The sequence below is a fragment of the Thamnophis sirtalis genome, unplaced genomic scaffold, assembly GCF_051295495.1.
Source record: "Thamnophis sirtalis isolate CommonGarterSnake01/CBP01778 unplaced genomic scaffold, rThaSir2_p1.2 scaffold_2, whole genome shotgun sequence".
NCBI classification, from domain to species: Eukaryota; Metazoa; Chordata; class Lepidosauria; order Squamata; family Natricidae; genus Thamnophis; species Thamnophis sirtalis.
The window spans coordinates 155,783,162-155,796,548 of NW_028261382.1; the positions used below are offsets into that span (position 1 = coordinate 155,783,162).

A 13,387-nucleotide genomic window follows, 5' to 3' on the forward strand; every position below is an offset into this window, starting at 1 on the left:
GTTGAAGATTTTAGCTGAATGTTTTATTGGTAGAAGACAGGAATGTACAATTTAGTTTGTTCCCTTGGTTTTGGACAATTTTTGCAGTCCATTGTCTTTGGAGGTGTTGGCTGGGTCTGGTGGCAATTGAAGTCTAAATGTTAGGGAGGCAATAAGTTGTTTAGCAGGATATAAAATGCACAATATGAATAGCACATTCAGGGTTTTTTCTGTACCTGTCATTGATGGCAATGGCACTGCAGCAGCTGTACAAGTTAGGATTAGTTTAAAAATCTTAATAAAAACACATTTTCCTCTTCACTTTTAGCATCCTTTAGATGCTGAACTCTCTGAAACACAACTTCATAATAATCCTTATTAAAAGCTAAAATTAAATCAACGCATATGGTGATTAAACAAACTGATATGTCCTGTGAAAGAATTGACTATCCTTTTTTTGTTGCTGTAACAGTTAAATAAGGCTGCTACTTTGATAAAATATTTAATATCAGTAAAGTTTAATTGTAATTTTCAGAATTATACTTGATTATTGAGCTACTTTAGTTTTATGAAAGATAACCTTCATGTATTCAACATTCAGGTAACAGAAATACATACTCCAGTAGAAAAGTAATACATAGTAATGTTAGAATTGTAAATTTAAAATTTCCTTGTTGCTTGCTTGTATTGAAATTTTCAGACACTATGAGACAAGAGTAATATGGAAGATTTCAAACATATTGGGGATGAGACATTTCCAAGTGTTTCAGTCAACTCTATCGCTAATCATACCAATGAAATTTTAGACAATATCACACTTTCATCAAATCTTGGTCTTCCAGTTGCTGCTTCAACGGAAACCAGACAAAAAACTGGTTCTCAAAGCAGGTAATGCACTTAATAGAATGTGTAAACTGAAGGATTTTTCATGGCTACTAATTTCCGAATCTTAAATTGTTTCCAGACCTACTTTTTCATTTTGCAATGTTGAACTGTATTTGTGCAATGTGCTTAGCCATTGTTAACTTGACCAGGGTTTATCTTATTAATATAGTTCTTTTCATTTGCATGATGTAGTCACAAATTAGCCTATTGCATTCTAGCCTAATGTGCTTTTTAAATAAGGGCATGGTTATTTATTTTGATACGGCTTTTTAGAAAAATGACTCAAATAAATTGTTAACAGCTGCTAAATACTTAAAATATAATTCATAATAACATGCCTAGTGAGCTAATTAAATACTGCAACGGAACTGGCAAGAACTCTTAGAAAATTCCATTGAGGCATGCTCTGGCTGTCTTGCCCAATATGCTTATTCAGAGTTGATTTGATCATGGTCTGTTTAAATACTGTATTTTTCAGAGTATAAGACATACCGGAGTATAAGATGCACCCTAATTTTTGAGGAGGAAATCAGGAAAAAAACCTTTCTGCCTCTTTCCTAGCAGCATCCATCAGTATTCATCTGATTAATGTCTTTGCTACCTCGATCAGAGCCTGATTTGCGAAGTGGTCCTGGGAACTTTGATAATGTTTGGGCTGTAGTGCCACGACACCCTCACTCCCCCCACCCCTAATTCAAAAAAGGGTGCTGCTTGGCCTCCACGAAGCATGTAGGCAGGAGGCAGCGGCCACATTGCGGGTTTCCTTTGCTGCGTGCGCACTCCGGGTGGCCAGCAGCTGAACCAGCAAGCTGGCAATTGGCTGGCTGCCTCTAATCTACCGGCCCTGTGTCTGTGCCCGGCTCCAGTGCCCTCACCCGACCGTGCTGCCCTCTTACTTTTCTCCCTGCCTCCCCCAGCCAACAGTGCTGGCCAGGAGTAAGAGAAGGCGAGTCTGCAGAGGAGGAGGAGGGTGCGTGGCTCTACAATGTGCACCAGGGAACTGGGAAGGAAAGCATTTTGAGGTGGCAGCATGTGCTGGAACCACTTGCCACCTGATGCATGATGAACTTTTTTGGCCTCTGTACGTGCCCCTTTTGGAATCAGGGAGGGGATCATGGTGGTGCTGCCCAAAAATGCTTTCTTTGGAATCGGGGAGGGGATCGTGGTGCTGACGCCCAAAAATGCTTTCTTTGAAAAGGCTTTTCCCTGGGCTGTTTCGGGAATCAGGCTCCATGTGAAAGTGAGGATCCCCGCCGCACGGAACCCCCAAAAATGCAACGCACAGAGCAAGTGGGTGGAGCTGCATTCGGAGTATTAGACTTTCACCCTCTTTTTTTGGGGAAAAAGGTGCGTCTTATATCCGAAAAATACAGTAACTCCATTAAGGCAATAAATCACATACTAATAGTATAGGTTGAATTTCTAAAATGTAGTAAATTAAAATCGGCTGGCTAGTTATAGTATAACCTTTATTATTATTGTACATCATGGATACAACGAAATTGGTTATATGTATATATGTAAGTTTGTATGTTTTGCTGAGTGGCAAGCACAACTTCTGTGCTTGGACTGGGGAAGAGTAAGGAGAGATTTCATAGAAAACCATAGGCTTTTTCATGAAAGGGCTGTCATGAAAAAAAAGGAATAGAATGAATATTTCTTTTTCCAGTAGGAAATTGTGAAAGAAATTTGAATTTTGAATGCCACTTTTGAATGAAAATTTCAGAAAAAAACAGATCTTGACTAAATATTAGATGAAAAAGCAAGAACAGTTTGCCAATAGATCAAAAGGTGTTAGTAGGTATCTATTTAAATGACTTGTTAGCCCAATGAGTAATATTGAATTCCTAAATTTGCACAAGCCAAACAATAAACTAATCACGTACATTGGTTTGCTCAACAAAAAGTCACTAGCCAGGTATATTTTTTTCTAGTGTATAGTGCTATCTCATATGAATTGTGACATGAACTAGATAATCCTTAGATTTCTTAAATTTCTATAGTGAGGCTCTCAGACTTTGCATAATTTTGGATACATAAATAAATTGATCTTCCAGTTGCTGGCATCTTTTAATACAGATACCTAATAAAATTTGTAGTTGGAAAAAAAGGAAATTGTTTTTATCCTCCTTTATATGATAACTGTTTTAAATATAATCTTATATTTCTAGTAAATATCATTATTCTTTTTCCAAGTTGAGAACATGAAGGACAAGTAACTGTTTTATTTCTTTTCATACAGACTTTCTGATCATGCTTCTTACATTGAAAGGAAATTTTTGGCCACATTAGCATCTTCCTGTGGTGATGAACTTGATTCAGATCCAAGAAAAAATCTTATGTCTAACTTTCATGATACTGTGTAAGATTTATATTAACCAATGGTACATTCTTTGATGCAAAACTCCATAATTCTGCATAATTAATAAGAACAGATTATTTCCTATTATTTCTCAAAGGACCATGTCTGTTTATGAATTAGAATTGTAAGGAATAAATTAACACTATTCATAATTCTCAAAATACATTTGATAAGTAAATTTCACAAAAAACCTATAGATAGTCCTTGACTTATGACCATAATAACTCAAAATTTCCATTGCTAAATAAGTGGAGGTTTTTTTCCCAGTGAATTTTGTCCCATTTTATGCCCTTTCTTGCCACAGTTGTTATGTGAATCACTGCAATTGTCACGTTAGTAACACAGTTATTAAATGAATCTGGCTTCCTCATTGATTTTTCTTATCATAAGGTTGCAAAAGGTGATCACATCACCCCAGGACACTGCAACTGTCATAAACATGAGTCAGTTGCCAAGCATCTGAATTTTAGTCATGTGACCAGGAAGATGTTGCAGTGGTCATAAGTGAATAATGATCACTTTTTCAGTGCTGTTATAACTTTGAAAGGTCACTAAATGAATGGTTGTAAATCAAGGACTGCCTGTAGTTAATTTTTTTATTAAATATTCTAATTCAAATAAATTAATATTTTAATACATATTTCCAACATGTTAATATGTATGACAATTAGTCTGAATTTTGTGAGTATTGTTATTAGTATGGTTACCAAATTTATTTATTTTTTCTGTAATGATGAGTCTTAGGTGATCTTTTGATTTTATTCCACATGTGGTATCTCGGCCTTCCCTAGATTAGACAGTAATTCCCAAGCAAAGTGACTTTTTAATTGTATATTTATCATCCAGTTATATGGTATATTGAGAGAGAAATGACTTTACAGTTGAAAAACAATTCTGTGATAAATCAACTTTAAATTTATTTTTTAAAACTCTGAAAGTAGATATGAAAAATTGATTGGTTACATATTTTAAATAGACAGATATATACTTGTATGTATTTAAAATCTGACTTTTTTCAAATAAAATTATCTAAATTACTTTGCTACTAATGTTACCATTAACCATTTAAAAAGAAAAATATTATTTTTAAAAAAATCATTGATATTTAGCTAAAATACTTTTTGATCTTTTAAAATCTAAATTCATGATTGAAAACCTAATTCTAACTTCCGCAGGGAAAACTGTGATTATACTGCTGAGATTATCTTGGAGCCACCCCAAAAATGTTTACAGAGAAGACAAAGCCAAAATTCTACTGATGATTGCTTAGACAAAAATCCGAATAGTTTCCATGAAAAACATTTAGAAGGTAGGAAGTTTCAGCTGTGTCTGTTGAGTTTAGTATTATCAAGAAATCCACAACAAACCAAATTGCTGGAGTTCTGCTCAAAATGATGTTTTATTATAATATGTAAAAATATTGGTATAATGAATATATGCTGTAATCATTGTAATTGTGACCTTATTTGTCAGTTAAGTCATCTGAAAATAATATTCGTTTCTAAAATAAAAACTCCAACATCTGCATACAGGTAGTTTTTCAACTAATGACTTGTTGATTAATGTCTATTAAGACAGAATTCAGAAAAGCTATTTACGACCTGCCCTCAAAGTTATGATCATCCCCTCCTTAGTCACATGATTGCATTTTGGTCTCTTGGCAACTGGCTCATGTGACTGCAATTTGCAACACTTACTTATGTTTTTTTACTATTTTCTAGCAAAAAATACCCATTCATAAGAATTGACTTGTTTATGACTCATTTTACCACCATAATAAAAATGGTTGTAAAATTAAATCCAGTCACAGGTTGGTTTGACAGCTGCAATGACTTATAACCTCAATTTTGGGTTCCATTATGATTGTAAGTTGAGGTATACTTGTAATGGAAACATATACCTTTAGTGATATAATGGAATTGTTTATAGAAGGGATGCAGAGAAGAATCTATTGGCAAAATTTGTGCAGTTTGCCTATTAAGTATATGATTGAGAGGTGAAATTTAGCAATTGAAATAGTTTTCTTGAATTTCCAGTCTTGATTAATTTTTATTAGGTAATCAGTTAAATTAATTTTTAATTGTTAGATTTTTTTTCTGAACATATTTAAATTGCTAATTATTGCTAAGTGCCAGACTAGTTGCTAGCTCATGTTGAGTTACTTTCATGTGAGATGGGTAGCTGTATAAATAGGGTTAAATAATACTCTAGCAATTTGAAATATTGAAGAGTTATAAATCCTTAAAAACCCTTGCTTGTAGTAATGAATAACATATGGAGGAGAAAACAAGGTAAATGTTCAAGCTAAAGTAATTTTCCATAGACTGAGTTTAAGAAATTATTTCTAGCTTTCAAATTATTACTAGAACATAGAATAGAGTTGGAAGGGACCTTGGTGGTCTTCTAGTTCAATCGCCTCCTCAAGCAGGAGACCCTAAACCAGGGGTGTCAAACGGGATTTCTTTGAGGGCCAGATCAGCATTGTGGTTGTCTGCGGGTCGACTGGAGGGGGGGAGGATGTGTGTGGCCTCCTGCACCTCATTTTGGCTGGCAGGGTGCTGCAGGAGGCCATCCAGCTGAAAATGGGATGTGGGGGGGCCATGCATGCCCCCTGTGCCCCAGTTTGGCTGCCAGAGCCACTGTGGGCTGGTCGTTTGCTATTTCCAGGACAGCCCTGTGGGCCAGGTTTAAGCACCCTGCAGGCCGGATCCAGCCCATAGGCCTTGAGTTTGACACCACTGTCCTAAACCATTTCAGAAAAATGATTGTCCAGTCTCTTCTTGAAACCAGTAATGGAACACCCACAACTTCTGAAGGGAAGCTATTCCATGAGTTGATTGCTCTAATTTTCTCCTTAGTTTTAGCTTGCTTCTCTCCTTGGTTAGTTTTCATCCATTGTTTCTTGCCTTGCCTATTGGCGCTTTGGAAAATAGTTTGACTCCCTTGTCTTTGTAGGAGCTATTCAATTATTGGAACACTGCTATTATAGCATCATTTTTCATTAGACTAGACCGGGGGTCGGCAACGCACTGCTCCCGAGCTGCATGCGGCTCTTTGGGCCCTGTGCTCCAGCTCCCTGTCCCATCACTGACTCACTTTGCCCCTCCCTCGCCTGGCCTGAGAAGGTAAGGGTGAAGGTGGTAATGGAGAAGTGGCCATGGCTGATTCTCTGGCGTCTCACTTTTGTGGAGCTTCTTTTGGCCCTTGTTTGTGCTGGGCATGCCTCAGTTGCTTGGGGAGACCGGCAGCCTGCTCTCCACCCAGAGACACTGGGTGGGAATGGAATCTGGGAGAAGGGGATGTCAGAAAGGAGGACGGGCCAGCTTTAAAAGGGAGCTGGCCTGCCGAAACTTGCATGCCCACCTTGGGTGTTAGACTCAGAAAAAGCCCTCACCAAAGATGCTCACTCATCAGTCAATCTTCCCTCCCTCTCTCTCTCTCTCTCTATCTCTCTCCCCTCCCTCCCCCCTCCCTCCCTCCTCCCTCCCTCCCTCCCTCCTCTCTCTTGCTTGAGACCCCCCTCAAGGAAGTGCCAAAGTGCAGCAAATGTGCACACGGGGCAACTGGCTGCTCACTTAAGGAGGGTCTTAACAGGATGCAAAAGGATGCGGCTTCGCTGCTGCATTAAGGCTCCAGCCTTGCTGTATCATCTCTCTCCCCCCCCCCCCCCTGCATGAGAGGAGGAGGGTCACCAGAGCCTTAGTGGAGGAGCAAAGTGGCACTCTATCTCCCTTTCCACCACATTGGCACATAAGGCAGTCTTTGCTTCCTGCTGCTTCGGGCTGGAGCTTGCGTCTTCTATGCTCGGCTGAAGAACTGCAGGGGGGGGGGGGTGAGACACGGCAAGGCAATAGCTAAAGCCTTAGTTCAGGAAACAAGCCATGTCCTTTGGTGTCCTGTTAAGACCCTCCTTAATTGAGCAGCCAGCCGCCCTGTGTGCGCCTTTTCTGCACTTTGGCGCTCGCTTGAGAGGGGGTCTCCCCATGCGTGCACATTCTCCCAGCCCTGCCATAGCTGGCCAGGAAATCGCAAGAGGGGGAGGAGGGTTACCTGAAGGGAAGCCTCCACTGCGGCTGTTGATTGTTCCTCAGCAGAGAGAGAGAGAGAGAGAGAAAGAGAAGGGGGAAGAGAAGGAGATAGAGGAAGAAAGAGGGAGATGGGGAGAGGGAGGAGAGAGAGATGAGAGAAGGGGAGACAGGGAAAGAGGGAGATAGGGAAAAAGAGAGAGAAAGATGAGGGAGGGAGAGAGAAAGTGATGGGAGAGAAGGAGAAAGAAATGGGAGAGGGAGAATGAGAGAGGGGGGAGAGGGAGAGAGAGAAAGATGAGAGGGAGGGAGTGGGAGATAGAGAAGGAGAAAGAGAAATGGGAGAGGGAGAAAGGGGGACATGGAGAGAGAGGGAGAAGTATGTGTGTGTGTGTGTATCTTTCCCATAGAAAAGAAAATATAGCCACAAAACTTGGGTAGGTGTGGCTGGAGGTGGGACATGTGACTCGGTGGGAATGAGTGACATCGAGTTGGTCATGCCCACCCAGGGTTTGTGGCTCCCGGTGTTTTGTTTTCTGTGGGAAATAGGCCCAAGTGGCTCTTTAAGTATTTAAGGTTGCAGACCCCTGGACTAGACATACCCAATTTCTGTAACCGTTCTTTATATGTTTTAGCCTCTAGCCGCCTAATCATTCTTGTTGCTCTTCTCTACACTCTTTTCAGAGTCTCAGAGTCTCTTTTTATATTGTGGTGACCAGAACTGGATGCAGTATTCAAATTGTGGTCTTGCTAAGGCTTTATAAAGTGGTAATACTAATTCAGTAATATTTTCTGCAATTTCAGAAATGACTACCAGTAGTGGTACTAGAAAGGGCCTTTTTTCATTGTTGGTTACATGCTCCCATACTTTGCAATATGGCCAGAAACTATATTTTCTGTGGGTTTTAAAAAATCTTTAAAAAATTGAATTGTAAAAATACACTTATACAGATAGTCATTGACTTGCAGCAGCTAATTTAGTGATAGTTCTAAGTTACAACAATACTGAAAAAAGTGACAACTATTTTTTTACATTGATGACCATTGTAGCATGATTTACATGTCACATGATTTACATTCGGATGCTTGACAACTTGATCACATTTATCATGGTTGCAATATCCAGGGGTCATGGGATCATCTTTCGTGACCTGACAGGGGAAAGTTAATGGGGAAGCCAGATTCACTTAACAACTGTGTTACTAATTTTAAAAGTTAGTGATTCAGTTAACAAATGACAAGTCGTAAAATCGGACAAAGTTCACTTAATAAATTTCTCACTTAGCAACATAAATTCTGGGCTCAATTGTGGTTGTAAGTTGAGGGCTTTGTGTACTTTATTATCTTACTCATTTAATAGTAAAACTATTCACTGACAGAATCTTCATATAATCAGAAGTGCAATCAGCTCAAAAGAGAGTAATATCACATCTTTGGATAAAAAAGTGCTAATAAGGGAGGGGGTTGAGAAGGAGGATAAGAAATGGGGGATAGAATTATACATTAATTCATGAACAAGGTCAAATCCATTATTTTTTTTGGAATTATTGATGTTTTATGTATGTTATAAATATGTTATTAGAAAATAACACTCATGTCTGACGTTATTAGGAAGATGTGGTTATAGTATGTGCTTGTAATGTAAGAGAAAGTTACTAAAAATACAAGTGATTGTCATTTATCATTTTATGGATCTGTTTGTTAGATTCAAATTCTTTCTTTCAGATTTGACAACTAAAGAATATATTTCCTTGGAAAAAGAAAATGAAAATCAGGTAACTTTTTTCTACTATCTGTTAAAGTGCATATGGTACTATATATACTTTGCATCCTATAATTTCATTTTCCATTTCTGAACAATTACAGTATTTAAACAAATATCTGTAATCAGCCTAAGGAATGTTTGCACTGTTCAAGTTATTTGAAACTCCAGTTTGTACTTTATGAGATACTTTTTTTGTATTTGTTAACGCTTTAAAAATTCCAAATATTTTCAGAATTTCCATCCTGGTTACTGAAACTGTGTAAACTTCATTTTTTAAATTTAATATTTTCCACTAATTCATGTGATATAAAGTTAAGAGATTTTAATTTTCTTGGATCTACTTTTAACCATCCATGTGGAACTTAAATGGAATAACTTTTATTATAAGCTCATTGTATCCATCTTGTGAGTTTTTCTTGGGACTTTCTGCTGATAGATTAATTTCTAAGAATTCTGCAGATTATCAAACAAATAATTTGTTAAATTAATGTTTCCAGTTTGCTTCATTAGATCCTGATCAGAATGATATAGCAAGTGAAACAGCCAGCAATTCTGTGGCTGGCTGTTCCAGATTTATAGAAAATGAGAAATTGCTGAGCTTTGAGAGCCTTGAAGAATGTTCTACAGGTATGAGATAAAAAATTAAAATCTGGGAAATTTCTTCTGCTTCTATTAATGGTGATGTATCATATCAGCAAACATATAATTGCATATATTGTGTTTTTTCATGCAGCTAAATGCTAACTTTAAATGACATCTATTAAAAACAACAAATAACCTTCTAGGGATCACTGATGAAGATGTGAAACATTTGTTTAATAGCAGACCTTTCTTTTCCATTTTAGATTATGATATTGGAGATGAAGAGTTCTGTGATGACCAGTTGGAAGCATATTTTGAACAGCTTGTATTGCCAGAAATTGAAGATACAGAGGAACATGGGGACTATATTAAAAGCATGGAATTACCTCCAGAACAGGTATCCCTAAATGAAAAATCTGTCACTGTAACATTTCAAATTGACAGTCACTGAAATGATGCAATAAAGTTGTTTGTTTAAAGAAGAAGCTAAAATGAAGGTTTCTAAAAGGATGTAAATCAGTTGCTGGAGGTATGGAAACATGTACCGTATTTTTCAGAGTATGACGCACCTTCCCCCCCTAAAAGAGTGTGGAAATGTTGGTGCATCTTATACACTGAATACAGCCATTTTTGGCCTCCTCACCCCCGCATCCCATTTTTGTGAAAAACAGGCTGTTTTTTGCAAAAACTGAAGCATTTTTCCCTTCCTCCAGCCCGCAGGAGCATTCTGCAGGCTTCAGCAGGGATGGGGGGGGGGGAAGGGAAAAGGCCCATTTTTTCACAAAAAACGGGTGAAAAATGGCCCATTTTTCGCAAAAACAGAGGCATTTCTACCTTCCCCCCAGTCCTGCTGAAGCCTGCAGAGTGCTCCTGGGGGCCGGGCAGGACAAAACCTTTTTTTTCTTACCTCTTCAAAATCTTGGTGCATCTTATACCCCGGTGCATCTTATAGTCCAAAAAATATGGTAAGCTAAGCATTCTGTTTAAAAACATATCCTCATCTAAGCATGTGTAGAGCAAACAATTTGGGAGAACTCTATTCAGATAGTCCTTGACTTACAACAGTTCATTTAATAACAGTTCAAAATTAAAATAGCACTGAAAAAGCGACTTTGACCATTTTCACACTTACGATCATTTTTCACACTTACGACCTTTGTAGCATCCCCATGCTCATGTGATCCAAATTCAGGTGCTTGACAGTTGACTCATATTTAAGAAGGATGCAGTGTAGAGGATCAGGTGATCCTCTAATGTGACCTTCCCACAAGGAAAGTAAATGGGGAAGCCAGATTCACTTAACAACTGTGTTACTAACTCAACTACAGTGATTTACTTACAAATATCTTACTTAACAACAGAAATTTTGAGTGCAATTATGGTTGCAAGTCGAGGACTACGTGTATCATTTTTCCTCTAAAGGAAATAACCCAGTCCACACCGTTTTATGGGGCCTCTTCACTTTGCAAACAGGGAAACTACCGTTTAGAGAGGGCTGTAAAGCACTGTGTATATAAGTCTAAGTGCTATTGCTATCTCTTGTTGAACAGGATAAACCAGCCAAAGCCAATTTTGAGGAAACTGTGCTATAGGGATCTTGGGATCTTGCCTGCATGACTTTATATACTGGAATATATGACACATTGAATTGTGTATAGTAATGAACATGGCTGACTTCAGAGAATACAGCTTGATATTTTAATTATAGGAAGTAATAATATCTGTTTGTTGGCTTTAATTGAAATATTTTCTACACTGGCTTCAATTTTGGTCCAGTAAATTTATTTTTTATTAGTGCAAAGTGGAACTGAAATGAGCAAGCATGATTAACATTAAGTAGATAATATCAGAGTTTAAAAGATGTTTTGGTTAAAAATGTAAACCTTTAACTTCTTCAGGAAAAATTTCAGATTCCAACTATTTATCAAGCAACAGTAAGAAATCATTCTCCTATTGCAAGTTGTGAAGAACCATATGATGTTAAGGAAAGACATCACAGCATGCAAGAAGAACAATTCAAGTTGCCCACAATTGCAAGGCAAGAGGTACAGGATAACTAACCTTAGTTACATTTTTAGTGGAAATAGTTTTAATATTACTAGGACTTGTTATGAACTTCAACAGATTGTAAATATATTTATTAACTCTACATACACTGTAAGTTGTCTTTTATTTCCTTCCTATGGAAGAACAATGAAAACTATAAATGTAATCCTAAATCAGAGTACCATAAGAGTTCTGATAAACTTTCTGTGGGAACAGCAGCAAATCTTTTTGAAATCAAAAGCAGAAAAACAGATTCTCAACATATTTGTTCAGAGATAGAAGGTAAGTTAATTTTGTAACTTATTTTTATTAATTTTTTAATGTATGTTAATCTGATCAAATTACTTAAATAAAAGACAGTGTGGTGCTTTTGCAAGCTTTAAACACCATTACATATACAAATAAATTGAGTAAGAAATGTATGTATGTATGTATGTATGTATGTATGTATGTATGTATGTATATAGCGCTGATGAGAGCTAAATAGCTTGAAATAGATCTATACTAGTCTCCCTTTATTTATCAGCACAAATGTCACACACACACTCACACACACACACACACACACAAACATATATGTGTGTGTGTGTTTAAAAATAAAAGCTAAAATGTGTTAAGGCCACAGTGTTGGGAGGCATATTTTGCATTCTAAATACTGGGTACTTTTAAGTAAGCAAGAAATTTGAGATGAGCACTTATACATTAACTGATAACTGGTGGTATCAAATAATTATAGTTAATGTAAAAGTAATACTCTGGCAATATAGTTCGATTCCCAAAAATATCTGCAAACCAGATATCTATACATCAGAAACTTAGACAGATTTTGTCTTATAAATTAGAAAATGTACATGAAAAAATAATGTTTACCATAAATACCATACATCACTGATACGCACCTTTTTTATATTTAGGCACTGATCTTTTTTGTGTATTAATATATTAAAATTGGAAAGCAAATGAGCAAATGGTATCTCTAAACTATGCTCTAATTTAGCATAGTTAATTTAATTTAATTTATTTAATTAATTTGTATGCCGCCACTCTCGGAAGACTCAGGGTGGAAGTTTTAGTTATATATCACACTCTTTCAGCCCAACCCATTTCAACGGATTGTAAGGAAAACAAGATATATATGTATGTATGTATGTAGATATATATACATATATATGTGTGTGTGTGTGTGTGTGTGTGTGTGTGTGTATATGTATGTATGTATGTATGTATGTATGTATGTATGTATGTATATGTATAAAATGAACTTAAAATTGTATGCATATAATTGCAGACTATCCTGACTATGATAGGGAAGATGGAATATTCAAAATTACTACAGATGGCAGAAATGGCAGAAATGTAAGTTCAGGATGTAAGTCCTAAAATTTGTTGTAATAAATTAATTTTTAATTCTTGAATAGCAGGGATGGGAGATTGTAAGTGAGACAATCACATGGGTACTTCACTTAACGTCCATCATGATTTCTGACCGAATAGTCTCTGGTCATGGACTACCTTTATATTGTAAAACTTAGTAAGAATCACTAGAGTATAATGCAGCATGCTGTAATTTAATCAGAACATGTTCACATCTAATTTTCCACTCGAGCAATAAAAAAACTGGTGTACTGTACCACCTAAGCAAAAGGAGGATCTCACTTCATTATTTTAAGAGTGGTGTGATGCCTTCATTTTAGCTATCTTGTTTGTATCACTAGCATGTAAAAGTTGTTCAATAGGTTTATT

At 36.9% G+C, this 13,387-nt stretch overlaps 1 protein-coding gene across 1 annotated transcript in view; it reads left to right on the forward strand.

Annotated features, from left to right (window-relative positions):
• Positions 1–13,387, forward strand: part of CEP192 (centrosomal protein 192) — a 77,851-nt gene that overhangs the window by 1,455 nt on the left and 63,009 nt on the right. The window contains exons 2-10 of the mRNA XM_087707311.1: positions 680–867; positions 3,107–3,226; positions 4,402–4,535; positions 8,977–9,026; positions 9,514–9,643; positions 9,862–9,995; positions 11,497–11,643; positions 11,788–11,926; positions 12,933–13,000. Of these exons, the coding sequence (XP_087563437.1) occupies positions 701–867; positions 3,107–3,226; positions 4,402–4,535; positions 8,977–9,026; positions 9,514–9,643; positions 9,862–9,995; positions 11,497–11,643; positions 11,788–11,926; positions 12,933–13,000 (1,089 nt within the window). The 5' untranslated portion in view covers positions 680–700. The remainder of the gene's footprint in view (positions 1–679; positions 868–3,106; positions 3,227–4,401; positions 4,536–8,976; positions 9,027–9,513; positions 9,644–9,861; positions 9,996–11,496; positions 11,644–11,787; positions 11,927–12,932; positions 13,001–13,387) is intronic.